This window comes from Monodelphis domestica, chromosome 5, assembly GCF_027887165.1.
Source record: "Monodelphis domestica isolate mMonDom1 chromosome 5, mMonDom1.pri, whole genome shotgun sequence".
NCBI classification, from domain to species: Eukaryota; Metazoa; Chordata; class Mammalia; order Didelphimorphia; family Didelphidae; genus Monodelphis; species Monodelphis domestica.
This window is the reverse complement of record NC_077231.1, coordinates 5,978,670-6,005,246: the sequence shown is the minus strand read 5'-3', so window position 1 is coordinate 6,005,246 and position 26,577 is coordinate 5,978,670. Positions and strand designations below refer to the sequence as shown.

Below are 26,577 nucleotides of genomic sequence, written 5' to 3'. Positions count from 1 at the left end.
TTTAAGATAGAATCGAAACCCAGGTTTTCCTGATTCTTAAGTCCATTGCTTGGGCCATTCTATCCACTCTCACCTGAATAGGAATGCTCTATGTGATTCTTTCTAGAAGCCTCAGGATCCTAGTCTGGCCCAGTCTCCACCTCATTTCACAGATCAGGAAACGGAGGCTGATGAAGGTGCAGAGATTTGGCCAAGGTCAATAAGTTTGTATTACCTGGACCCTGCTTGAAGAATTTTGGTAACAGGGCTCCCTTGGTAACCCCACGTCACTGGTCATTTCTGACTCTTTTTTTAGTTTGCATCCAGACCAGATAAAACAGTGCTCTTTACCATTGACCTCATGGTCAGCAGAGCTCCATCAGAGGCTCCCTGGAATAACTCCTCAGACTATAATATTTAAAGCTCGAGGACACTTTAGAGACCATCCAGTCCAACTCCCTTACATTTCAGATGAAGAAACTGAGGCCCAGAGAGGTTAAAATGACTTCTTCCTGGTCACACAGCCAGCAGCTGGGATTTGAACTCCCGAGATCTGACCCTAAACCCAGCATGCTCCCCATGACATTCAGCCTAGACTTTGTAGGACGAGGGACTCAGAGTCATGCCTAAGCTCATGGCACCTTTGCTGACATTTCCAAGACAGCTCCGGCTCTGCCAGTGCTGCCTCTTCCACCTGGGGGGCTTTGAGATAAAGGAGCACTTGCACACGAGACAAACTTTCCGAAATGGGACTGAGCAGACCAGCCCTAGGGGACAGGATAGGGCCAGTTTGGCTGGAGTCGAGGAAGCTGTGGGGGGAAAACCAGGGCCAGAAAGGAAGAGCCTTGAGTGTCCAACAGAGGATTTTGGACCTTGTCCGATAGACAAGTGACTTCCGAAGAAGGCCTGGGGAGAGAGGCCACCGGGCAGGGACTAGTGATCATTTTGTCTTGGTATCTCCAGCATCAATCCCACAAGTGCTTCAGACTTAAGAGAGACTTAATAAATGCTTGTTGAATGAATGAATGAATGAATAATAGCTGGTCCTATCAACAGAAATAGAGCAATCAGAAAGAGAAATCCAGTCTTGAGCATGTTGAATCGGAGGGAACAGCAGGACAGCAAGGTGCAGGCGTCCAACAGGTAGCTGGGAAAGGAAGTGAAGAAGGCTTTGTGACCTGCTCCTTCCCCTGTGAAGAGGCATGGCAGGCTGTGCAGACGAGTGAGCGTCAGCCACCTGGAGGTGATAGTGGAAGCTGGGAGACAGGTTCCAGATGGTGGCTTTCTAGTCCAGCCCACTCACTGGTTTAATTAATTTAATAACTTCCACTACTTACTTCGTGTTATTAAAAAATCTTGTTTGAAAGTTAAAACTGTTTCTTTAAATAGTATTGACCCCTCTGCCAAGAATTCCCTGAGGCCAGCTTTTAAAGGCACCAGGGGTCCAAGGTACAACTCGGTCCCTTTCTCGCTGTTCCTCAACTGTGATAACTTTCTTATGCAGCAGCCCTGACTTGGGATGCTCCTTTGTAACTCAGCCTACTTACCTTAGCTCAGCACCAACCCCCTCCAGCCTGCTTCCCTCAGCTGCCTGCGCCTTTTACTTCTCTGAGGAGAGTCCTTTCTGTGACTGCTTCCTGCTCATCACAGGGATGGCCTTAGGTTGCCTTTCCAACCTCCCTGCCCTCAGAGCTCCTCTTCCTTTCTCCACATGAGGCAGAAGAGAAAAGAGAAAGCCACGCCTTCCTGGGGCGCCTTGCAGCCGAGAGCACCAAAGCCCCCACGCCAGCTTACCCCCAGTCTGCCCGAGGTAACTTTCCACTCTTGTTTCCCCCCTCCAGGCTGCTATCCGCTGGGAAGCTGCTGGCTTGTTGCCTAACAAGGCTGCTTCTGTCTTTGGCTGTGCTGTCTTTAGCTAGCTGCAAGAACTCAGCCAGGGTCTGTACCCATTGTACAGAGTGGAGCTTTCTGAAAAAGACTTGTAAAAAAGTGGTTCCATGACTGTCGAACTTGGGTCTTGCCCCTGGTGGGGACTTTGGCACTGAGAGCTTTCCTATGAGGGGGGTGTCCTTCCTCTAGCCCACCCCCTCCAGTCTTTCCCTGTGGAGGGGTGCTCTGGAGTTAGGGACGCCTCTGCACTTAGTGGGGTGGGAAGGAGTAGAGTTGGGCCACTCCTGGGTCACCTCAGGGTTCCCAGGCCTGGAGCGGGGAGGGGGGAAATTGCCCTAGGCCCAATGGGACAGATGTTTCTCTGAGGGAGTGCCTAGCATGCAGCATTCACTTAATAAAAAGCTGTCGGTTGATTGGCTGATAGATTGAAGGGTTCAGGAATGAAGGCACTCCTGAAATCAGGAGGGTTTAGATAAGTTCCCAGGTAGGAAGCATCCCTAAAGGGCCCCGATGTGAGTCGGGAGGGTTTGAGAGAAGTTCTGACTGATTTGCAAGACGTTCTCCCCAGTTTCTCTCCCCAGAGACTGCTCAAGTCTCCATGAGTCCTGGGATGGCCAGGAAGGCCAGAGGAGCTGGTCAGTCATATTCCTACCTGGGGGGGAGGAGGATCCCTGGTGTGGTCTGGCCCCAGGGCCTGGGCTACTGGAAAGACTGAGGGTATGGGCAGGGGGGGGGGAGGCTCGGAGCTGGACACAGTGATGAGGGCGAGAGGGATGATGCTGAGGCTAAGGAGAAACCTCCCGGTGGGGTGTCCTCCCTCTACTGGTTTGGAGACTTCTGTATAAAGGGAGCAACTTAAAGTAAAAGAGACGTTTTGAGGGAAAGTTGAAATTACAAGCAGCTGGATGCGCCTGGCTGGCCCCCTTGTGTGCCGCATGCACCCTGGGAGACTGTTCACCTTGCCTGTGACTGGTGTCTACTTAGCATGGCGGCTCCCCCCAGCTGGGGCAAGGGTGAGTCAGGGATCAGAGAGCAGAAGCCAAAGGCCACTCAGTCTCTGCCTCCTTTGGATTATGCAGAGAAGCTGGATGAGATCCTGGCGGCAGCTGCAGAGCCCACGCTGAGACCAGACATCGCGGATGCTGACTCCAGGGCTGCCACTGTCAAGCAGCGGCCCACGAGTCGGCGTATCACTCCCGCAGAGATCAGTGTGAGTAGGGCTCTGGGGGCTACATTGGGTGTGAAAATGGGGGGCCCTGGCAGCAGGGCCACTGAGAAAGGGAGCACTACAAGAGAAGCCGCAGGGTCATTGTCAGCAGGGTTTGGGACTCAGTAGGATGGGCCAATGTGCCTGGAGCCAATGGGAGTAAGGCCATGGGGTTCAGTGTCAATGAAGCCATGAGGGTCACTGAAAGAGGAGTCACAGGGACCACAAGGAATAGGGGGTTGGGAGTCACTGGGACTGGGATAACCGAGGTCTCTGGCAACCGAACCCTAGGATTCACTGAAAGTGGGCTCACAGGGGCTAGTCAGAGCAAGGTCAGGGTCAGTCTGAGCAGTGGGATCCCCTGGGAGTGGAGGGATGTGACTCATGGGATGTAAGTCCTAGGCACCCGTGTGAGTGGCTCCCTGGGAATGGTGCCACAGGGTCAGTGGAGGTGAGGCTATTGGGAGTGGGATTAGATCGATGACTGTGAATGGAACCCCAAAGGCCAGTGAGAGAGGAGTCATGGGGGTCACTGGGATCAGTGTGAGTCAGACCATGGAATCAAAGCCATGGGGTGCACTGAGGTCAAGGTCCTGGAGTTTATAAGAGGGGGAATTATAGATGCCATAGCACTATAAACACGGGGATGATCATACCACTTATTGACCATAGGGGATTGGTATGGATGTGGTCAAGGACAGGAATTGTGGCTGGGAAATAGAAATATCTGGGGATGTTGGTAGATTGGGGGGGAGAGTTCAGTAAGGGTTGACTGGTGGGATATTTGAGAGGATCAGGGGACCAATGGGGGGCTGTCTGGTAAGGTCTATTTTGGGGCATTGGGATCAGTGTGGGCTATTAGGTGGCAGCTGGAGGGCATCTGGGGAATGATGTGGGATGTTTATGGACAGTATGGAAGTATCTGGAAGCAGGGCCTCTGGTGCTTAGGCCCCTCTATCATTGTTTTTGTTTTTCTTCCTCACAGTCTTTGTTTGAACGCCAGGGCCTCCCTGGTTCCGAGAAGCTTCCTGGATCCCTTCGCAAGGGCATCCCACGAACCAAGTCTGTAGGTATGGCTATGGTGGATTCTAGGGGATGGTATGGAGTGGGGGGTATTTCATGGATATGGAGGGATGAAATTGGTGGTGGGATCATGGGGATTATGGAGGCCAGGGTTAAGGGGAGCCAATTGTTGGAAAGATGAGAGGATCTTTAGGAATAGGAGAACCCTTAAGTTATGGGGAAGAGATGAAAGGGACACAAGGGTCAGAGCAGGAATGAGACACTCACAGAATGGGAAAGAGATCAAGGGACCCTCCTTATGAAGCCACCTTACGCTTGAAATGTGGAGGTTAGAAGGTGTCCATTGTAAGTTCTACCTTTACCTGCATTCCTCCTATATTCCTCACCCCCCCCCACATCCTGTCACTAATACCCCTTCCTAGTCTGTATATAGTTGGTAAGCACATTAGAAGTCATCTCCTCCAGCTCTTCCCCCAGTATAGACTTTCATTCTCTAGCATCCCTATCAGGTAGTTGTGCAGCCTTCCAGTGATGAGGACCTCACTACCTTGGTTAGATCTCTTGGGCCCTTCAAGAGAACCATCTATGCTTGAACAATCCTAATGGTTAGACAGTTCCTTCTTCTATTCCCCCTCCCCAGCCCCAAATCTTCCTCTTTGTAATGTCCCCTCCCCATTGCTTTTGATTCTGTCTTCTGACACCAAGTCATGGATGTCTAATGCCTCTTTCACATGAAAGCCCATGGCAGGCTTGAAGCAGCTTAGTGTCTCCTCACCTCCAGGCTAAACATCTCTAGTCCAAAGAAGTCAAGGCCCTTCATCATCCTAGCTGTCTCCATTGAATGTGCTTATTTGTTAATATTGTCTGGAAAATGTGGTGCTCAGATGTGGTCTGACCAGAGTAGAAGACACCACCACCTCCCTGGTCATGGATACACTCTGCCTGTCTGTCTCCCTTCCTCTCGGTCTCTGGCTTTTTGTACGTCTGACTGTTGGTCTCTATCGTTCTCAATGGAGCCCAAGATGATGTTAGCTTTTGTTGGTCCATGTGGCAGACCTCACGGTTCACTAAAACAGATTTCTTGTAAACAACCTTCCCCATCCTGTATTTGTGCAGTTGGTTAGTTTGTTAACCATAAGCTTAGCTTTTATCCCTGCTACAATTATCTTAATAGATTTAACTCATCCTTCTAATGTGCCCAGATTTGGGGAGTCACCCAACGCATCAACTATTCCTTCTAGCAGTGGGGAGCCTTCCATCTATGCCTTTATCTAAGTGTTCGATAAAAATGCTGAACAGAGAGAGCAGAGCCCTCGAGGTTGCTCCCAGACAACTCCCTCCCATTGGACACCAACTCATTGATTTAGAGATTGGTCATTGCCTTGAGTCATTCATTCAGTTTCGAGGCTGTCCAGCTGTATCGTCATCTACCTCTCTCTTGTCCAGGACATCCATCTCTCTCCAGTGTATTACTGAAATCTTGGGATGGTCTGCTTAGGCAAGGTTAGCTGGAAAGGACTTATGGTTTCTCTCCTAGTTCCCCCAACTTTCAAAGGTCACAGTGACTTAGTAAGGCCACATGCTGGACTGTCTACCCCTCTGGTGTCTTATTCATCTGATCAAGGTGATTTGAACGCAGTAAGAGCATCTTGATGTTTTTTGTTGTCCCCTAAGTTATCTTGAAATTCCATTTCCTGTTTTATACTTTTGAGTGTGATGAGTGTTCTGCTTGGTAGAGAAAACAGAGTCAAATAAGATAGAGTGGTTCAGCCTTGTGCCCCTTGATCATTATCATTATCCCATCCACTTTGAGCTGCAGTGCTGTCCCATCTTTTATTTTCTCCTTGTCCCTAAGGTGGCAAAAGGAAGTCCTTTTTGTTGTCCCTATCACCCATTGCCAGCCTGTCCCTGTTCATTCTGTCTGAGTGCTTTCAGGACTGTGCCAGGCTTGGTATTTATTTATTGTTACCTGCTTTTGTTGCCATCTTTTCCCTCATCATCTAGTTACCCTGGATAGGCTCTTTTGACTTTCCATTTATGTTGAATCTCTTTCTAAGCATGTCTGGCCTTTGATTTTTTAAAATTCATTTCATTTCAAGTCCACAAATATTTATTAGACACCTACTGAATGCAGAGCCACCTGTGCTGGTCCCAGGGGGAGATAATGAAATTCAATCAAACATAGTTCCTGCCTTCAGGGAGGTTGAAGCCCCATACATAAACCTCTTTGACACAACAGTAGATCTGTGTGAGGGGTCCCCCTCCAATTTTGTGTCCCGTCAGCTACAAATCTCATTCTGGATACTTCTTGCCCATGTTCTCCCATGCATTCATTTTCTGGAGAGGGGCTCTTGAATGCTGGGCTGGGGGCCTTCTTCACTCTCATGATACATATCAGCCATCCACTTGTTTTGCCTCTGTTCCTCAATGTGATGGGGTCTCCTCAGTTCCCATTCCCTGGAAGCCTTGCTCTCACACTGTGCACCTGGGATCATCAGTTTATGGCCACTCTGTCTCCTCACTGCCCTCCAGGCCCTGGCCTGAAGCTTTGATTCTTCAGTGTGGGTGATAGATGATGATTCACTCCTATTCAGCATCATGGAAAGGATGCTGGGGATAAAAATGTGTTTTTATTTCAGAAAGGGTAGGGCTGCTGTGAGCAAGGCACAGTTTTCCCAAGGCAGTCTGGCCTCCTCTCTTTTGCCCACCCCATTCTGCTCACCTGATGGTCTAGCTGTATTGCCTGCCCCAGATAATTCTAACCATGAGAACCCCATAATCCAAAGTAACCCCAGGGGAGCCACAAGGAAAGGAATTTGTAGCCTGCACGCATTTCTTTATTGAAATATAACTTATTTACAATATGAAAATAAATATAATTAATTGCATGAAAATCAGTAGAATTTCTTTATTAAAGCAGTGTGCTTTACCCCCTTGTTGCCTGTGAGCCTCACAACAACCTTCTATGGGAAGTGCCATGGCCGCTGAGAGCAGCCCTGTCTTCTGGATATAGAACTAGAGACTCAGAGAGGAGAGAGGTCACCTGCCCAAAGTGGAATGGCTCAGCAGGTGATGGTCCATCCAACGGCATTCTTCATCCACTTGGTGTCCTGTGTGAATAATCAGGCCACATTCTTTTGAGCCCTTGTGAATCTCATTTCTACATTCCTGATGCATTTCACCCCTTGATGCCCTTGACACAGTGCCATCCCCATACCAGGGCACTGGGAGGCCTCCGCCATTTATTGGGAAGCCCTCTTCCATCTAAACTTTGCCTGGGATGGCCTCCATTGCCCTGGCAAACAGGTAGCGAGCTCCTTGGTTTAGGCTGGACTTGGATAGGACTAGAGAAAAAATGGCTGAAGAAAGCTGTCTCTGCTACTGTGTCTTTCAAGGCAAGTTTTATGAACTTGTCCATGCAGGGGAGGCACCTGGCCAGCAGCCAAGTCACATGCTTTTTGGTCATCAGCAGAAAGCCTCTTTTGCACTTCCAGTTTTGTAACCAACCCTGAGCAAATGATTTCGTTTCTTTATGCCTCAGTTTTGCCTTCTGTTAAATGAAGAGGTTGGACATTCTGGGACTTCTGGGGTCCCTTAGGTCTGTGATTCTGTGGCTTCCATGGACCTCAGTGGTCTCATCTGAAAAAGGAGGGGATGGGGTTAGCTGGCCTCTGTGGTCCTTTTCAGCTCTAGATCTGTGCTCAGAATCTCCCATCTTACTGGCCAGGACCTCTCTCTGTGCCTGCTTTCTCACCAATATGGCTGAGGATGATACTTGGTGTATCCTAGCTCCCTCCGGGGAGGTGCTTTGTAAACCTTAAGGTGCTCCTTGTTCCTGTCCCTTCAAAGTCTGACATGGGAAGGCTGGTTCTGTCTGATGGGTCCCTGAAGGCTTCCTGCCTACTAGATACCCGGATTCTTGCGTCCTTGATCTCCACCACCAGCCCCGATTACCTGCCTCCCTCTGCTCTTGCCTGGGCCTTTGTTTGCCTTGCCTTCTCTGTTCCCCGATTTCTTCTCCTTCCCTTCGGAGGCAGATTCCCCCCCCCCCCCATGGCCCCAGCCAGCCCTCTGGGATATGCCAGTGCTGCCTCCTCTACCATGTTCTCTCAGGGCTGTGTGATGCCTCTCTGTGTTTGCGACAGCTTGATACACGCTTCCCCTAAGAAGTCTGTGTCTTCCTGGCTCAGATCAGCCACCTCTCCTGGCTTAGCTGCTCTGGTTACGTAGCACTGTGTCTCTTCTGGCCCCCACCTGAACCCCAGTACTTTCCCTGCTTCCTCTTGGGAGGCCTGGCACCCCTCTCCCCTTTGAGCCGCTGTTCTTGAGGTCCTGAGCCCTGAGGCTTCTGGGTGGAGAAGGCAGAGCAGCAATTCTTGTTCATCAGAAGAATCTGGGGCCCAGCTGGCCTGGAGTAGGGACCCCTGGAGAGTATTCTTCAGCTGCTCCCCCAGCCTGTGCTGCAGGGCTTCTCGGGTGCCCAGCCCCTCCCACATAGGCTCATTCCCCCCCCCCCCCCCCCTTAGGAAGTGGCAGAAGTTCCATTTGGCTTTTGAGTGTTCTGAGTGGAAGCTTTCTGTGTAGCTGGTCAGACTTCATCTTGTTTGCCTTGACCCTGCACAGATATTTTTGGATCCCAATTGTATCACCCTGGTGTGTTAAGTTCTCCTTCTCAGTTTTGTGTTTCGAGCCTCCATCGTAGGCTTGCCACCCCTGCCTCCAGCCCAGGCATTGATAAAAAGGGCAAACAGCAGAGCCTTGGGGCCCACCCTCAGAGACCTTCTGGCCAGGGTGGCCTGGAGGCACTTGGTCAAAGTCTCTGAGGATACCTGCCAGGGCCACCCTCCCCCGCCCCCAGTTTTCCTCCCAGGTGCCCCAAGTCTCCACTGCTCCCCCACGCCCCACCCCCTCTCCGTCCCCAGGCCTCACCCCAGGGCCCCGGGCCTGACTGCCGGTCCCTCCGTAGGGGAAGATGAGAAGCTGGCCTCTCTCCTGGAGGGGAAGTTCCCGAGGAGCTCGTCCATGCAGGATGCTGTCCGTGAGGGCCATGGGATCCCGCCCCCACCCCAGACCGCCCCGCCTCCCCCACCCTCCCCTTACTACTTCGACACAGGACCACCTCCCTCCTTTTCACCACCACCCCCGCCAGGCTGTGCCTACGACACCGTGCGATCCAGCTTCAAGCCCGGGCTGGAGGCCCGGCTGGGAGGGGCGGGACCGCCTGGGCTCTATGCCCCCGGCCTAGGCGCTCACGGGCCTCTCCCTTACCCTGAGCGCCAGAAGCGGGCTCGGTCCATGATCATCTTGCAGGACTCACCCCACGAACCAGCCATGGCCGAGAGCAGCCGGCCTCCCCCTGCAGCCACGCCACCCGAGCGACTGAGGCGGAAGGCGCGAGTGCCGGGTAGCCAAGACAGCCCCTACGCCAACCTGGGCGCCTTCAGTGCCAGCCTCTTTGCCCCGTCCAAGCCCCAGCGCAGGAAGAGCCCCCTGGTGAAGCAGCTGCAGGTAGAGGAAGCGCAAGATCGGGCTGCCCTGGCTGTGGGGGGCAGCGGTAGCAGCTTCCCCCGGGAGCCCTCACCCACTCGCCGAGGGCACCGCCTGGGGGGGCTTGACTACCCGCCGGGGGAACCGCCTGGCCTTCCATTCGCCGGTGCCGGCCCCGGCAAGGAACGAGACCGACGGCTGGATGAGAGGCGCCGCTCCACCGTCTTCCTCTCCGTGGGAGCCATCGAAGGCAGCCCGCCCACCGCAGACCTGCCATCCCTGCAGCCTTCCCGATCCATCGACGAGCGCCTCCTGGGCAGTGGCCGGGACCTGCTCTTACCCTCGCCCGTCTCCGCTCTCAAGCCATTGGTCAGCAGTCCCAGTCCTTCCCCTGTGGGCTCCACCTTCATCCACCCACTCACCGGCAAGCCCCTGGACCCCAGCTCGCCCTTGGCCCTCGCCCTGGCCGCCCGGGAGCGGGCCCTGGCTTCCCAGGTGCCCTCGAGATCCCCGACCCCCGTTCACAGCCCAGACACGGACCGGCCAGCCCCGCTCTTTGTGGATATCCAGAGCAGAGAGCCAGAGCGCAGCAGCCTGGCTTCCCCGACCCCCGCCTTTTCCCCGCGGGGCCCCGCCTGGGGTCCCCTCCCTGCCCGCCGAGAGGTCGAGAAGTCCCCCCGGGAGGAGAGGAAGACGCCAGAAGACAAGAAGTCCATGATCCTCAGTGTCCTGGACACGTCGCTCCAGCGCCCCGCCGGCCTCATCGTAGTCCATGCCACGGGCAACGGGCAGGGCCCTGGCGAGCTGGAGGCCGAGGAGAGTACCCCGGACACCCCCGAGCTGAGCCAGGCCCCTCCTCCGGCCGCTGCCCCGGCGGCCGCTCCTGGGGCCCTGCCCAGCCCCCGGGCCCAGCCCCCAAGCAGTCCCCCGGCCCCCGCCACCGACACGGTGCTGGGCCAGGGCAGCTCGGAGGAAGAGCCCGACGTGGTGTTCGCGGTGACGCTGCCCCCCGCGCAGCTGTCGTCCAGCGACGAGGAGACCCGGGAAGAGCTGGCCAGGATCGGGCTGGTGCCGCCCCCAGACGAGTTTGCCAACGGCCTCCTGGTGACCACGCCCCCTCCGGGCCCCGTGCCGGCCCCTTCTCCCATGGCCTCACCCAGCCCAGCCTCAGGGAAGCCCAGCAGTGACGCGCCCCCCGCTCCGGAGTCAGCCGCGGATTCTGGTGTGGAGGAGGTGGACACGCGCAGCTCCAGCGACCCTCACCTGGAGACCACAAGCACCATCTCCACCGTGTCCAGCATGTCCACGTTGAGCTCCGAGAGCGGCGAGCCCACGGACACGCACACCTCCTTCGCTGACGGACACACTTTTGTACTCGAGAAGCCGCCTGTGCCTCCGAAACCGAAACTCAAGTCCCCGCTCGGGAAGGGGCCCGTGACCTTCAGGGACCCCTTGCTCAAGCAGTCCTCGGACAGCGAGCTCATCGCCGCCGCCGCCGCCGGGCTGGCCTCCGGAGCTGGGCCTGCCCGCCCTCGCTACCTCTTCCAGAGAAGGTCTAAGCTGTGGGGGGACCCGGTGGAGAGCCGGGGACTCCCAGGCCCCGAAGACGACAAACCGACTGTGATCACCGAGCTGAGCTCCCGACTGCAACAGCTCAACAAAGACACCCGTTCCCTAGGGGAGGAGCCCGTGGGAGGCCTGGGGGGCCTGCTCGATCCCATCAAGAAGTCGCCTGCTGTGGCTGCACGGTGAGTGGGGAGCGGTTGGGGGCGGGGCGGGGCGGGTGGAGAGGAGGAGGAGAAGGTGGGCATGTCCAGGGCATGTGGATGCTCCCTTCCCCTCCCAGCCTGCCTCTCTGGCCATCCCCTGGCCACGAGAACGGGCTTTCTGGGCCATGGTCCCACGACTAAGCCGGCCTCGGACCTCGGAGCTCCAGGCACGGGCTGTGGCTCCCTCAGTGAGCTGCTCCCTGGACCCCCAGGGGCTGGGTAGCTCATCTCCCCGTGGTGGTCATTCTTCCTCCCTGCTTCCCTGGAGCTCACTGAGCACTCCTGAGCCCTGTCCTATGAGCTGGGCTGGGGGTAAGCACCTGAGGATCCTGCTTGGACATGCTGGCTTCTCCAGGCGGTTGGTGCCCTTCCAGCCCTCCCACTGACCCTCTTCCTCCACAGGCTCTCCAGAGAACACCCTTGTAGCTTTCTGAGGGGTTCTGCCCCCAGCTGGATGGGGCTGCCTGCCATCAGAGCCCTTCTCTTCTGCATGGCTCAGCAGGCTGGCTCAGTGGGAGTAAGCCTGGGTTGGTTTGGCCCCAAAGGGCAGAATTGGGAGCATCAGGGTGCAGGGTAAAAAACTGCTGCATCTGGAGTCAGGGAAGACCTGGACACAAGAGCATTGAGGCCTGGGTGATGGGGGGGGGTGGGTTACCCTCTAGGAGCCTCAGTTTCACCATCTGTAAGCATCTTGCCCTACCTGGCCCCAGAGGTATTGTGAATGGGGACCAGGATCACCCCTGGGGTGCAAGGAGGCAGGCTTTTAATGGGCTATTTAAAGGGAGTGGACTGTCTTGGTAAGAGTGAACTCCCCGCCACTGGACTTCTTTTAGTAGTGGCTAGACTGGCACTTACTGGTCAGGGCCATTAGAGTGGCTTCAGGCTTGGGCTTGGGAAGGCAGGTTGGCCTGGATGACTTTAAGGTCCCTTTGAACTCTCAAATTCTTTGAAGGTGAAAGTGGGAAAGAAGCCTGAGGTACAGGTGGGGCATCACAGGAAATCTAAGGGTATTGGCAGCACCCAAGTCTGCCCTCACCTCATCTCTCATCACATAGCCCAGCTGCAGTCATTCAGCCTCCATCTTCCTCGTGCCCACAGGCTGTATTCCTGACTCCCCCAGCCCCAATTGGGAGCAGGGACTGGGGGGGGGGGGAGGGACTGTCCAGTCTCCCTTCTCAAGTGGAAGAAAAACTGTACGCTCTTCTTTTAGGCACACAGGCCTGCCAAAGAGAAATTTATTAATCCAACTACTCTAAGCATCTTTGCTGAGAGAGAAAATCCAGAGACCCAAATTCATTCTGCCTTTGAAGAGCTTTCTGCCCGGCTCTGTCTGAGCTATCATTTCTAGTGGTCAAGAATAAAGGCACAATCTATTATCAAGCTCAAACAGGGAGGGGGCGGGGCCTGGCACCTCGAGGAATGATTTCCCTAAACCAGTGAATCCCTCTTTGACCACTCCTTCCAAGGACTCTTCCTTCAGCTGCTGCTCAATGGTGACATCAAACTTCTTTTCATTGAATTCCTCAAATATGTACTTTCTTCTCTCTCCTCCACTCATGACCCTCATTACTTTCAGGGGAGTCTGGTCAGGTCTCACTCCCATAAGGACCTGGTTATGCCTTGGACTGGAGAGATGTGAAAGGTTCCAGTTTGAGGCATTGGTTGGGGATTGGTGGTTAAAGAAAGGTTGCTAAGGGTTTTAGACCACATAGTAAGAGTATTTTATAATGTGTAGCCTAAAGAGGGAATGGGGTAGGGTAGCCTTGGGACTGTGCACTTCCTCTCTCCTCTGTCTGGGGACAGGCAGGGGGCTCACATGCAGTGAGGGTTGTGGTTTGGGCCCTCAGTTTCTAAAAGGTTTGCCATCACTGCTCTAGAGCATCTCATTGTGTCTCCCTTTATTTGGTGAATATTCAGAACCTTGATTCTGGAGAAGTCCAAGCTTTAGTGCAACCTCTTGCCCTGGCAACTTGGAAAGGTTAGTACTCGAATAGGGAACAGGTCCTGACCCAGCTTGAGATGCCAGTGGCTTTTTTGGGCATAAAACTTTGAACTGGTCTGGATGCTAAATGAAGATCCCTGAATTTCCTGGGCTCTATTCTGCCCTCCAAGCTGGTGGGGCATCCTTCCTGACTGTGATCTCTCTGGCCAGCCCTACAGGCTGCCTGCCTCTCTGCCCCCTCTCTGGAGCCCACTCTCTTTCATAGTCATGACTCGAGACTTGTTCACTCTCAGTAACCATGGAATCGGCTCCCCAGTCTGGAGTCAGGATAAGAGATTGTGAGTGGAAAAGGTCATCTAGTCCAACTCAAGACATTTTATAGAGGTCTGTAAACTAGGTATAAGCAAGCCTGCCACCTCTCCATCTCTCTCTCTCTCTCTCTCTCTCTCTCTCTCTCTCTCTCTCTCTCTCTCTCTCTCTCTCTCTCTCTCTCTCTCTCTCTCTCTTTCTCTCTCTCTCTCTCTCTCTCCCCTCTCTTTCTGTCTCTGTGTGATCTCTTTCTTCATCTCTCTTCTCACCCCCTCCCTCTTTCTCCTCCTTTTCCATTTCCTTCTCCCTTCCTCCCTGCCTCTCTGTCTCTTTCTCTGTCTCCAGCTCTGATCTCACTTGTATCCTCACGAGCTTCTTTCTGTTAACTGTCACATACCACTCCTTCCAACACTAGCTCTCAGTCTTCTGCTCAGTCTGATTCTACTGTGTACTTTGCCCCAAATCCCTAGGGGTTGACTTCCAAACATATTTACTGTAGCTAATTTCTAGAGTTACTGTATTTCTTGGTAAGGAGAAAGAGAGCAAATGAAGGATTGTAGACCATCCTTTCCCTCATCTCTCTTCTCAGCCCTAACAGCTGTTCCCCTTTCTGCTCAGAAATAAGCAAAATGCTCAGGTGTGAATTACAGATGCCCCTGTCTAGGGGAAACAAAGTACCAAGTACTTAGGAATAGCCAAGCTTGCCAATAGTGAGGCAGGAGCCAAGTCAGACCTGCTTGCATCATGGTCACAATTTCCCTGAATGGGCAAGTGGCTCCTTCACCCATCTCCTGAGGTTTTCACAGGTGCTGGCCCTGGAATTCCTACCTACACCAACACTCCTTTGTTGGAACTAGGTGGTAAGTTGCATGGCCTTAACTGCAGGAGCACCTTCCCTCTCTAGAGCTTGTCCACAACCAGTCCTGTTCCTCTGATGTGCAGAAGCAGGCTCCTCTATCCTGGGGGCCTGTCACTTATGATTCTCTTCTTATACACATGACAGATCCCACACTCTCAGCTTCCTTGTACAGCAGAGATGACCTGAATTGGTGAAAGAGCTGTCTGTCTTGGTTTAGGTTCCCTGCCCTGCATATATCCCCAGGATCTCTCAAGTGTTCAGAGGGGATGGCTAGGATTTATCTTCAAACCCCTTCATCACATTTTTTACAAGATGTGATATTTTAATCACATTAGCACCTCATACATTTAATTTCTACCTGCAGTAAAAGGGTTGTTCTTCTCTCCCTTGTGTGTCTCTGTCATTCAGCTGTTCTCTGCCTATCTGGCCCTAATATCCATCCATCCATTCCTCTGTCCTCTCCTCCATCCCTAGCTAGCCATCAGTTATCTGCATTCATCCCAGCTGCCCAGTCTTCTCTGTTCTCTTCTATCCATCCTTCCTGGGCTGCTATTGACCTTGGTCTTGAATCTCTACCTCTCTGTCCTCAGATGGGGTGCAGGATGCCATGCTGTGGTCCTTAGAAAGGAAGCTATTGTGGGTTCATGCTGGTGACTTGGGCAAGAGAGGCTAAGGAAAGGGAAAGCTGGACTGGGGACTGGACAGTGGTAGGAGAGGGCGATTGGCTGGATATCTTCCTAGGAATTCTGACTTGGGTTGGGCCTGTAATCTTTCTCTCGGGATTTTCAACCCTCCATTAACATCCTAGAAAGGAAGAAGTATAAGAAAAATATCTAACTTCTACCATGGGGAGCTCTATTATTATCACCTCTGCCCTCAAGTAAACCTCGATTTTATGAGGGGATATTGTAGGTGAGGATCTCAGGAAGCCACTGCCCTCAGACAGTAGAAATATGAACAGATAAGAAGGAGCCTAGGAAGGGTACATCTGGGAAAGGAGCAGAAATGACCTGATCTCAGGGGATCAGGCTGAAAGTGAGAACTTTACTCCAGTTCCTAATCCCTACCTAAAGGGCCCCTGGGAGGCATTTTCTTTTTTCTTTTGTCCCAAACTTCTCTGGTCTTTTCTGCTACTAAGAGCCTTAATGGCTCCCCCCCCCCCCCAAGCCATTCCTGCTCCTTTCCCAGATGTGCCCTTCCTACCCTCCTTATCTGGCTTTGGCCTCTAGGTTTCAAGTAGTGTGAGGGCCCCATAGCCGGGCTTCATATTAGTATTAGTGAAAGGTTTGAGTTCGGTAGGCCTAACTTTCTCTGAAATGAAGAGTGAGAGGAAGAGCCCTGGGAGGACAGTCATCAGATGCCCCTGGGCTCACCTCCCATAGTCTTTTTTTTTTTTTTTGACCTCTTGTCTTTCCCCCTAGAATGGAGCCTGTCCATAGCTCATTTCCCTTTGCTAGAGCCTGGATATCTAGCCTTTCAGCCTTGGACTGTTCTGATAGTCTGACCAGGCCTGTCTTGACCCTAGATGTGGTCATTCTTACCATCCTAGCAGGTGGCTCCCTCAGCATTTCTCCGACTTTATTCAGCCCCAGAACCTACTGAGTTTCTTTTTAAATTTTGTGTCCTCTGTTTCCAGTCATCTTTATTCCCTTCCTGACCACCCCAAAACCCAAAGAGCCTTCCCTTGGGACAAAGAAAAACAATTAAATAAAGCAATGGAAAAGCACCTGCTAGAGCCCTCAGACTAACAGAACTGGGAGCACTCTATCTCCATAGTCCCTCACTCTTAAAACAAAAGAAAGCCTCATGGTCTGCCTCTCTCTCTCTCTCTCTCTCTCTCTCTCTCTCTCTCTCTCTCTCTCGTTCACAATCTCCATCCTTTTTTGAAAACTGTGACATTTGACCTCCTTTAGTCTTGAGGTACCTTTTCTATTCCCCATAGCCTTTGGAATATCAGATGGGAGCTCATCAATATCAGGGCTTAGCACCCCTGAAATTGTCCTTTTAGGACTATAAGTGCCACACATGAATTTAACTTTCAGTTTTTATTACCTAACCTTTCTTCCATCTTCTGCACTTTTTTTATTCTTTAAAATAATGATTGGCATCTACTGGTTTCATTTTACCTTCATTTCTCAATGCACCACTGCCCTCTCACCCAGAGATAGAGCATCCCATATATCCCAAGAATAAAACAGAAGGAAAAGAGATCCTGGGTTCAAATTTGACCTCAGGCACTTCTTAATTGCCTAATCCTTACCTATACTTAATATTGATTCTAAGACAAGAAAGTAAGAGTTTTTTTTTTTAAAGGAAAAACCCATTTCATTAAGACAAATACACAGAAAAATATTGAGGTTATGTGAAGTGTTTCTCACCCAGATTCCCTTGCCACTGCAATCTCTTCTTTGGGGCCAGGCTTGCTCATGATAATTTCATATTGTTGTATCAATTGTTTGGTTTCATTGCCCCTAAGTTGTTCTTTACAACATTTACATTGCTGTAGTCATTGGGGTGCTTGTCTTCCTGGTTCTTATTTTACCTCTGCCTCAGATATGCTTTGTCACACTCCTCATTTAGCACCACCATATTCCATGACTTTCATGCATCCCGTCTTTTTAAGCCTTCTCCAATCTGGGGGCATTTGCATTATTTCCAGTTCTTTGTCATTACCAAAAGAAAGGGCTATTATAAATATTTGGGAGTTTTTTTGGGGGGCTTTCTTTTTACCATTGATTTTCTTGATTGAGTGCCTATTGATATAGAATCTCAGAGTTAAAGTAAATGGACATATTAGTCACTTCCAGTACCCAATTTCCAAAAACTTTTTCAAAAGGTTGAAGGTCTTTGCCAATTTATTTGGTTTGAGGTGAAACCTGTGAGTTGTTTTCATTTATATTTGCCTTATTCATAACTATTCGGAAGTTTTTCAAAGGGTTGTCAATAGCTTGCTATTCTTTTTTTGAGATCTGTTTGTTCTTGCACTTTGATGGCCCCTGGGGAGTGACTTTTGGGCTTCACAATTTGATAGTTCCCCATGTTTTTTCTTTAAAAAATTCTAAAATTCCTGGTGAGTTCCTATTGCATGCACACCATCCCATTGTACCTTTATAATTTTCCTGAAAGTATTCTAGCCCAACTGGGCTGACTTCCTCTACAGAATTTCAAGCCATGGGATTCTACCTATCCTTTCAGCATTTTTGGAATCTACTTTCCCCAAATGTATCATGCATGTCAGACTATGTCTAGGTTTCTTCTTCACCAGTACAAATTCTAAAAAGAAGTGACTACTTCAAATGAGTCGTCCTTGTTCATGAAAATCAGATTCAGAACAAAAGTTCCCATTAGCAGTTTCTCTACCTTTGAAAGAGGGAATAATCATTAAGGGTAAAGCAAGAAATTCTTCCATATGTGGGCTACATAGAGTCCTTCCCTGCTGCTTCATCTATCTTGGTCATACTTGAAGATTTCACAAAATTACAGAATCCAAGACTTTGAGAATTGGAAGGGACCCCAGCAACCATCTAGTCTAATCTAAAATAGAAAAAGTGTCTCATTTATGACACACCCAAATGATCATCTGATCCTTATTTGAAGACCCTTGAAAAGAGGCAATCTGCTCCTTCCTTAGGCAGCTGATTCCATTTTGGTTCAGTTCTCATTGTAGGGATACTTGTCTTGGGGTCAAGACTACATTGGCCTCTATGCAACTTCCTCCTATTGTTCCTGGTTCTTCCTTCTGGGGCCAAACAGAACAAGGCTAATCTATCTTCCATATGATGGCCCCTCAAATACTTGAGCACAGACCTCATTTCCTCCCTGCATCCTCTTCTCTAAGCAAAACTCCCCGGATTCCTTTATATATCAAGACCTGGTTGCTCTCTTCTGGACACTTTCCAGATTATCAGTGTCTTTAACCAGAGATGCCCCAAACTGAACACAATAGTCCAAATGACCTCTCTATTCCTGGAAGTCCTATGCCCTAAAGCTGCCAAAGAGCACCTTGGTTTGTTGTTACAGCAGTGGCAGATCCTGCTGCTGACTCATTGGGTTTTCAGTTCATACAAAACCCTAGATGCCTGAGAGAATAAATGCTGTCTAACTGTGCCCTCAGAATCTTCTCCTTGAGAAGCTGGTATTTCAAATCCAAATATGAGACTTTATAATTAATCCCACTGAATTTCATTTCTTTAGATCAGCCCAAGGGTTGAGCTTTTAAGAGCCTTTTGGATCCTAGATCTGGCATCCAGGGTGCTCTTAGCTCTTCTTGGCTTGGTATCACTGGCAGATTTGATGGCCATGCACTTGTGCTGTTATGCAAGTCATTGATGCATATGCTAGATAGCTCAGGACCCAGCACTGATCCCTAAGATGCCTTATGAAGTACCTTCTGTCATGTTGGCATTAAACTATTAATAACTACTTTTGGAGATCAGCTAACCAGTTCTGGATTTGTCTGATTGTCTAGTCTACATCTCTACATTTTTACAAGAATAGAATAGAATATTTTATCAAGAGCTTGGCTACAATTTTGATAAACATTGTCCACAGCAATCCCTTTATTAAGGAGTTTAGTAATACTGTCCAAAAAAGGAGCCAAAGTTAGGCTGGCAGGGACTGTTCTTGTTGAAGCCCAGCTGGCTCTTGGTCTTCACCACTGCTGCCCTTTCTAGATATTCAACAACCATCTCTTTAATTATTAGTTCTAGGAACTAATGTGGAATTTAAGTCAAGCTCATTGCTCTCAAAATTTCAAACTCTGCTCTCTTGTCTTTTTTGGAAAGTTGAGGTCTCATGCACTGCTTCTGTTCTCCATCATTGTTCAACTCACCATTTCTTTTAAGACTTAAAGGATGTGTGTGTGTAAGAGACAGCAAGAACAGGAATCAGATGAGTGCATTGGGCTAGCCATCTTGATTTCATCCTTAGTCTAGGGCAGCCAGGTGCTCTCTTATTGTCTCCTTACTTAACTTGGAATTCAATAACTGTTGAACATTTTGGGGCCATCATATCCAGAGCAGAGATCATTCTCTTTGTCAGAGAAAAATTCCAGGTAAGAGTGGGGCAGTTCTGCCTTCTGTCTGCTGTTGGTTTTCATTTTCTCATCCACCCCAACCAGAAATCCTGACCTTTGTTTGAGTCTTCTAATACCATTTTAAAAATCCACATCTGGCTCCTTCTGTGTAGTGGGGTCCTAGAAGTATGTTCATCTGATGCCTGCTCTTACTCTCTTACACACACAGACACACAGACAGACACACACACAGCCTCTTTGGCCTTTAGCATCAGAGTGTGAAGAGGTTTGAAGAAGTTGGCACAGCATTGTCTGTGTTAGATGAAGAATCCCCTCACTGGACATCACTGCATATCAGGAAGTCTGGAGAAGACATTCTTGCTTAGGTTGGACTATATTTCCTGAAAAACACAGGCATGCATTAGATTCAATCTTATAGAAGAGGCGATGGTACACATGAGAAATGAAACGGAAATAGAGTTCAGACTTCTGATTTCATTGGTATAGGGAACTCCCAGATGAGGGGAATTTTTTTTTTTTACCAATTAAAGTCAGCATCTTCTCTACAAATGATACTCTTAGAGAATTGCTTAGAGTACTTGGAAGTTCAGTGACTTGCCCAAGGTCACACAGTCATAATGGAGCCAGTAGGCATCAGAGGCAGGACCTCAACTTACTGGTTTTGAGCTCAACTTATGATCTATTTTGTCACTCCCTCTCCAAACAAATAAAGGATTTAAACAAAAGGTATGAGATGGCAATGGAAGATATTCTATGAGGACACATTTTCCAGAAAGGATTCTTAACCTTGGATCTATGTACTTAGAAAATCTTTTGGTAAATGTATTTCATCACAATTGGTTTCCTTGGTAAGCTCATGTATTTTATTTTAAGACTTTTAAAAGAAGGAGCCCAAAGGCTTCATCAAACTGCCAAAGGGGCTCATGATTCAAGAGTCTGCCTTCCAGAGTAACTCCCCTGTGGAAGCTGAGGTGGAGGGTGCTGCATGTTGGGTATGTGAGGTAGTTTTTGAGGTCTGGGTTACCATATAGGATAGATAGGGCTTGGAAAGGGGACCTAATGGAGACAAAGGTGTGAGGTGAGAGCTGACACTATCTGGGGGAACCCCATCATTTTCAGATGGGGAAGCTGAGGCCCAGGATGAAGGAACAGAGTAAGACACAATGGGAGCTCACATGAGCAAGTAACATTTGTAACATTTGGGAGACAGAGGGGAGAGTGGCTTGTTTGAACTGCATTGTGGAAGAGAAGATTGAGCAGGTGGTCAGCAGGGGGCACCACTGAAAGTTGTTAGAAAAGAGATTTTTTTTGACCAGGTCTGCAGGAGGATGGGATTTGAAGAGCCTGGAGGCAAGGACCCTTTGAAAAAGTTTTTAAAAGAAGAGCAGACTAGAGTGGGCGTGGAAATGCACAAATGCAAGAGACATTTTGAAGGACAGTTCCACAGGATTTGATGATGGAAGTGATGGGAGCTGGAAAGGGATGGGGAAGAGAGACAATCTGGGGTGTTTAGAGACTTTCCAGAATTGTGGTGCCATTTATAAAGAGATTGAGGGCAGCAAGCTGGTCAGCTGGTCTCTGTGGATTGGGCATTTGCTCAAATGTGGAAGCATCCAGGCCTATGCCCATGCTCGTCACCTCTACCTATGCCCACTATCTCCCTGGCTGACCACAACCAGCAGTAAACTCAGCCCTAGACTTCCCTACCATCTTTTCATCCACTTTAGGGGGGCACTTAGTAGGTTCTATGCCACTATGGTCTGCTGCTGCATTCTTATATACAGTCAATCCTGGCCCTTCTAGATTCCTTCCTCCCCTTCTTCTTCAGGCTGAACTCTCAGACTGGCTCAATTTTTCTTCTTCAAGAATTTATACACATCTGCTGTGTGCTATATAAGAGGAAAACAAGGACAAGAAAGACTATAGTACCTACTTGCCCTCAGTTGGTGTAGTCTATGGAATGATGTGGGTAGAGAAAATAAAGCGCTCACAGATAAGTCAATGCAAAATTCGCACAAAGATCCAGGAGTCATTGGGCAGAGAGATGAATATTGAATCTATAGGAGTTGATGAGGTCCCTACCGGAGTGGAGAATTAAAAAAAGAAGAGGGCCAGGACAGATCCTTGGGGGCTACCCCTACTTATGACTGCTAAGCCAGCAAAGGAGAATGAGAAAGACTGGTTAGAGAAGTAGGAAGATCCCCAGGAGAGAACAATCATGAAAACCCAGAGAGGAGGCTGTGTCTAGAAGAGTGTGACAACAGTGTAAAATGCTTTAGAGAATTCAAGTAGGATGAGGAGTGAGAAAAGTCCTTGAACTTGAATTATGCAGTTGATGCTGACCTCAGAAATAACAGTTTCAGTCAGAGGGTAGATTACAAGGGGGTGAAGAAATGAAAGAGAAGACAGTTTGGAGGAAATGATCTTAAGTGGCTTGTCTGAGGCCACACTGTGATATTGAAATCACCTTAAAAGACTGATATATATATTAATTTAAGGTCACCAAGGAATTCAGCTATGTAATTCCTAAATGAAACACTCAAGTCAGCAGCCAATTTTTTATGGTGTTTTAATTACAAACAGGAGGAAGAAAGTATTAGAGGGAGAGAGAGAGAGAGGGAGAGAGGAGAGAAGGAAAGAGGGCTTAAAATACCCACTCTGCTCAGGCTGAGCCAAAGCGGGCCCAAGGCCCTGGAGAGCCAAGGCAAGGAATGAGAGCAGTCCCTATCACTCATGTGACCAAACTGGAGAAAACAGTCTGTGGGCTCCTCCAACTCCAAGCACCAGCCTCCAACTAACTAAGGTTAGATTTGGACTAGGTCTTCTGGACTTCAGGCCCAGTGCTGTATCCATTGTGTCACCTGGTGCCTCAAAAGGAAGAGAGATGGGGATGGGGTTTGGATGATGTTGAGGGGACCTAAAGGGAGAGGAGATGACTCAGTTCCTCAGAGATGGACAAGTTCTCTGATAAGAAATGGAAAGGGAATAGTGTAAAATGACTAAAAGAGAAATTTGGAACAGAGTCGTTTAGGGAGTTAATAAACTGTCAAGGAGAGGTAAAAGGATTGGCATGCAGGAGCAGGAGCCCAGTTGAAGTTGGGTTAACATAAATTTGTAGTGGACCCAGTTACCATGGTTCAGAAGAATAGTTTCAAGACTAGAAGGCACTCCAATGGCCTGATAGTCCAACCCATTTCTGAAAAAGATTACCTTCTACACACCCAAGAAGTGGTTACCCAGCCTTGACTCAAAAGATCTTCAATTAAATAGGGCTAATTATCTTGTGAGGCAGCTCATACCACTTGGAGGGAGCCTGAGTGGTTAGGACGTTTCCCCTGACATCTAGTCTCTACTTGCACTTTTGGAACTGCCACCCATTGCTTTTGGTTCTGTTTTATAGGCCAAGCCAAAAAAGTTGGAATCTCCTCCACATTCCAGAGCTTCAAATATGTCTCCCCCACTATCCCTTCCCCAGCTTCCTCTTCAAAGCTAGACACATCCTGTTTGGTTTGTCATCCAGTCTCCATATTGCACAAATTCTGGGACCTTTGGCATTCTGTGGACAATCTCCAGCTTACCAGCTTCCTAAAATATGGCCCTCAGAACTGAATGTTTCCTGTGTCATTTAGCTTCTCATTCTTGTAAGTCTCTGAGCTTGTGAGCTTTTTTTGTGCAGTCTAAGGTCACCATAGTTTTTTGTGGTGGAGTTATGTTAAGGTCATAGCCCACTAAAACACCCAAAGGTGTTTAGCAGCATGGAAATTAGGGCAGAGAAGGTGGATGGTGAGGGGTAGGGTTCTGAAAGGGATGAGTGGATATAGTGGCAAGGGATCTTAAAGGTAGAGGGCAGTGTCAAATTGAACAGGTCAGGATTTTGGAGGGAGGAAAGTAAAGGAAGACTAAGGGGAAGATAGACTGGGAGAGCATGATGGAGGTGGAGTGACTTGAAGCTGGAGTCAGTTAGGAGGAATAATAAGTTTGAGAGATGTAAGGTATAGGGAGAGAGAAAAATAGAAACTTGTGAGAAGTTGGAGGAATTTTAGAATTCTGGAGCCTGAAAGTAGATCAACGGAATGGCCATCCTTGGGTTTGGTTGTGATTGAATGAAGATTCTAAGGTCTGAGGTCTCCCATCTCTAGGCCTGGCTCTTGAACCACCGAGCCAGCTGGCTGCTCAGTTTCCTGTAGGTCTAATGCCACTTCAAGATTTTGAAAGGTTTCCTTGGATCTGGAGGAATGCATGTCTAGATATTCATGGCCAATCAGTCCTTGATGGGCTAGCACTTCACCCCCTTGGGGCAGGAGGCCTGTGGGAAATTTGCAGATGGCCCTGACCCACAGCATTACTTCCTTTGTGTTAGCTTTGACCCCTTCTTCACCCAACTTTCACTACACTGAGTTTCTCCCCAGCCCTTGCAAACAAAAAGTGTATGTGTGTGTGTGTGTGTGTTTGTCTGTGAGTGATGGTAGTCCATTCTGAGCTTTAGGATAATTGTTTGGGCAGCAGTGTGAGGAATGGATTGGAGCAGAGAAAGCCTTGAGGCTATTGTGATAAAGGCCTTGGGAATGGAGTGGAGTATATCCACAAACAACTTTGCAAAGATAGCACCAAAAAGATTTGATACCTGGATATGTGTAGCCTGGAAGTGACGATTATTACCCAGATTGTAAACATGAGTGGCTGGAAGGATGATGCTCTTGGAACAAATATGGACATGAGGAAGAGGAGTATTTTTGGGGGGCAAGAGAATGAGTTGTGTTGTTCAGGTTGCATTTGATGCCAAGGGGGTGGGGAGATGGGCTGAGTTTATGGATCTGGGAGTCATCTTCAAAGAGGCTAAGTAAAACCAAGGGCAGCTGACTTGGGAGAACCAAGAGAGAGCTTTGTCATGAAAGATCAGAGAGGAGAGACCACCCAGGAGAAGGTGAGCAACAAAGTCAGATAAATCAGAGAGGTCAAGAGGGATGAGAAAAAGCCATCAGGTTTGGCAAAGAAGTGATTGGTGGTCATTTTGGAAGGAGCGGTTTCATTTGAATAATGAGGTCAGAAGCCAGATTTCAGAAGATTGGGAAGAGTAAAATATGAGGAAACAAGGGCCAAGAGTATACACAGCTTTTTCAAGGATTTTGTGCCTGAAACAAAGTGGGCACTTAAATATTGATTGATTCAATTTGGGAAAGAGAGTGTAAGAGATGCTTCCCAGGATCTAGCTTCCCTTCCATTACTAACATTTCCTCTTTCCTGAACTCCCAAGTTTCCCTTTGGTCCCTTTGGTGGTAGGGACCTCTATCCAAATGGTTTCCCAGACCCTCTATCAGTAAAGGACTCTTTAAACATTCATGACAATTTCTTGAGAGACCCCAGCCATCCTGGCACACGTTAGAGAAGAGCAGGGGAGAGTTGAGGAGGATGTTGTTCTACCTAGTCCCCTGGTTGTTGGCCTTTCTTGGCCTAGTGCCGCATTGCCCAGGGGAATCTTTTCTTTTGTTGATTCTCTTGTTTGTCTCCAGTGTAAGGGGTAGGGATCAGGAGTTAGCTTTTGTAGCTTGAGATGATAGATTTAGAGCTAGAAGGGACTTTTAGAGGTCATCTAGTCCAATTTCTTAATTTGACTGAGGAGGAAACAAACCTAAGGAGGTGCCTTGCGGAAAGTAAAGCTGGTATTTGAACACAGGTCCTCTGATTGCAGGTAGGAGCAGATCAGGAAGCTGAGACACGGTAGCTTCCCCTTTTCACTAATCATTCTTGTTTATTAGGTTTGCTGGCTGGCGAAGGACTGAGTGTGCCCTATCCTAGTTATAGCTCTGGCTTGATTTTGATTCTCCTTCCTACTTCTCTGCTCTTTGTATCAGACTGAGCAACTAGTTTTCACTCCGGGACTCGGTTTCTTGGTCTGGAAAATGTAGGGGCTGAACTGGATACTTTCTGAAGCCCTTTGCAGGGCTGTGTCCGCTGTTTTGTTGATGCAGAAAAGGAGCAGCTGGGGATTGAGAGACAGAAATTTCTTGTGGAAAGCATGGAATGTTGGAGAAGACAGAATGGAGCGTAAAGGAGCAAGTGTCAGTGTCAGGGCAGAAGTGGAGAAGAAAGGAGCAGGTTTGGGACAGGCTCAGAGGCAGGGACAATTTTTGAAGGACCGAGGAGGGTCTGGATCAGAGTTATCTCCACTGATCATCATTCCATCCCTATGGAAACGGTTTCCGTGGACAGACTGCAGCCGGCCCTTCCTATCAGACCAGTGCCGGGGTTGGGGAATGGAGGGGGGTAGCCAGCCCCTTCACAGTTTGCTCTGCGCAGATCCATGAATGCTGACCTCAAGCCTGTCCCTGGCCCCATCAGTTCACTTTCTCCAGGGCCCAGACCATGCTCCTTGGGCTCACGTGTTGTCCGTCTGTTGGGGCATGTGCCGTGTCCAGGCATGGGCTGTGACTGGGCGGGGGAGGGGTGGGGGAGGGGCCATGTCTGGCCACCGGGCTAACACACTCTCTCATTGCTTTCTTCTTGCCCCATCTGCATGTGGCTGCTCTGTCTAGATGGGCGGTGGGTCCCGAGCGCCGGCTGTGTAAGTGAGCATGCCCCATCCCATGCCTCTCACCATTCCACGCGGGCCGGGCTGGGGGTGGCTAGGGGGCCAGGCAGGCGAGCTTGGGGCTGGTGGTGTAGGTGGAGCTGCATGAGCCTTTGGTCGCTGTGCTGTGTGTCATTGCGTGCACTGCCTCACTTCCTTGCTTTTGGCCCCTGGGGGCCGTCGGGTGGGCAGGCGACCGGGGCGAATCCATTATCTGGAAAGGCCAGGAAGTGAGGCGGCTGCTGTCCAGTGCGTCCAGCCTGGGGATGTGTCTAGCATGGGCGCTAATGCGACCGCATTTGTTGTCTGTTGCACTTCAATCCCAGCTGATACAACCTCCCTGAGCCCCCGCAGGAAGGCAGGTGGGGGGCGGGGTCTGAGTTCAAGGGACCACTGTCCTGGGAGTGCCTGAGGGATTAGTGTCCATGGGGTTCCCTGGCCTAGGGGGAAGGGAATCCGAGTGGATCCACGTAGGCTTCAAGGTCCGTGGGGACCATTGGTCTGGTGGG

At 49.8% G+C, this 26,577-nt stretch overlaps 1 protein-coding gene across 5 annotated transcripts in view; it reads left to right on the top strand.

Annotated features, from left to right (window-relative positions):
• Window positions 1-26,577, top strand: part of SHANK3 (SH3 and multiple ankyrin repeat domains 3) — a 69,278-nt gene that overhangs the window by 38,992 nt on the left and 3,709 nt on the right. For 3 of the 5 annotated variants that reach the window (XM_056797506.1, XM_056797502.1, XM_056797503.1), the window contains 4 exons: window positions 1,700-1,789; window positions 2,949-3,079; window positions 4,062-4,146; window positions 9,066-11,334. In XM_056797506.1, the coding sequence (XP_056653484.1) occupies window positions 1,700-1,789; window positions 2,949-3,079; window positions 4,062-4,146; window positions 9,066-11,334 (2,575 nt within the window). Of the gene's footprint in view, window positions 1-1,699; window positions 1,790-2,948; window positions 3,080-4,061; window positions 4,147-9,065; window positions 11,335-26,033; window positions 26,063-26,577 lie in introns of all 5 variants that reach the window. The other 2 variants (XM_056797508.1, XM_056797507.1) reach the window with 2 other exon arrangements.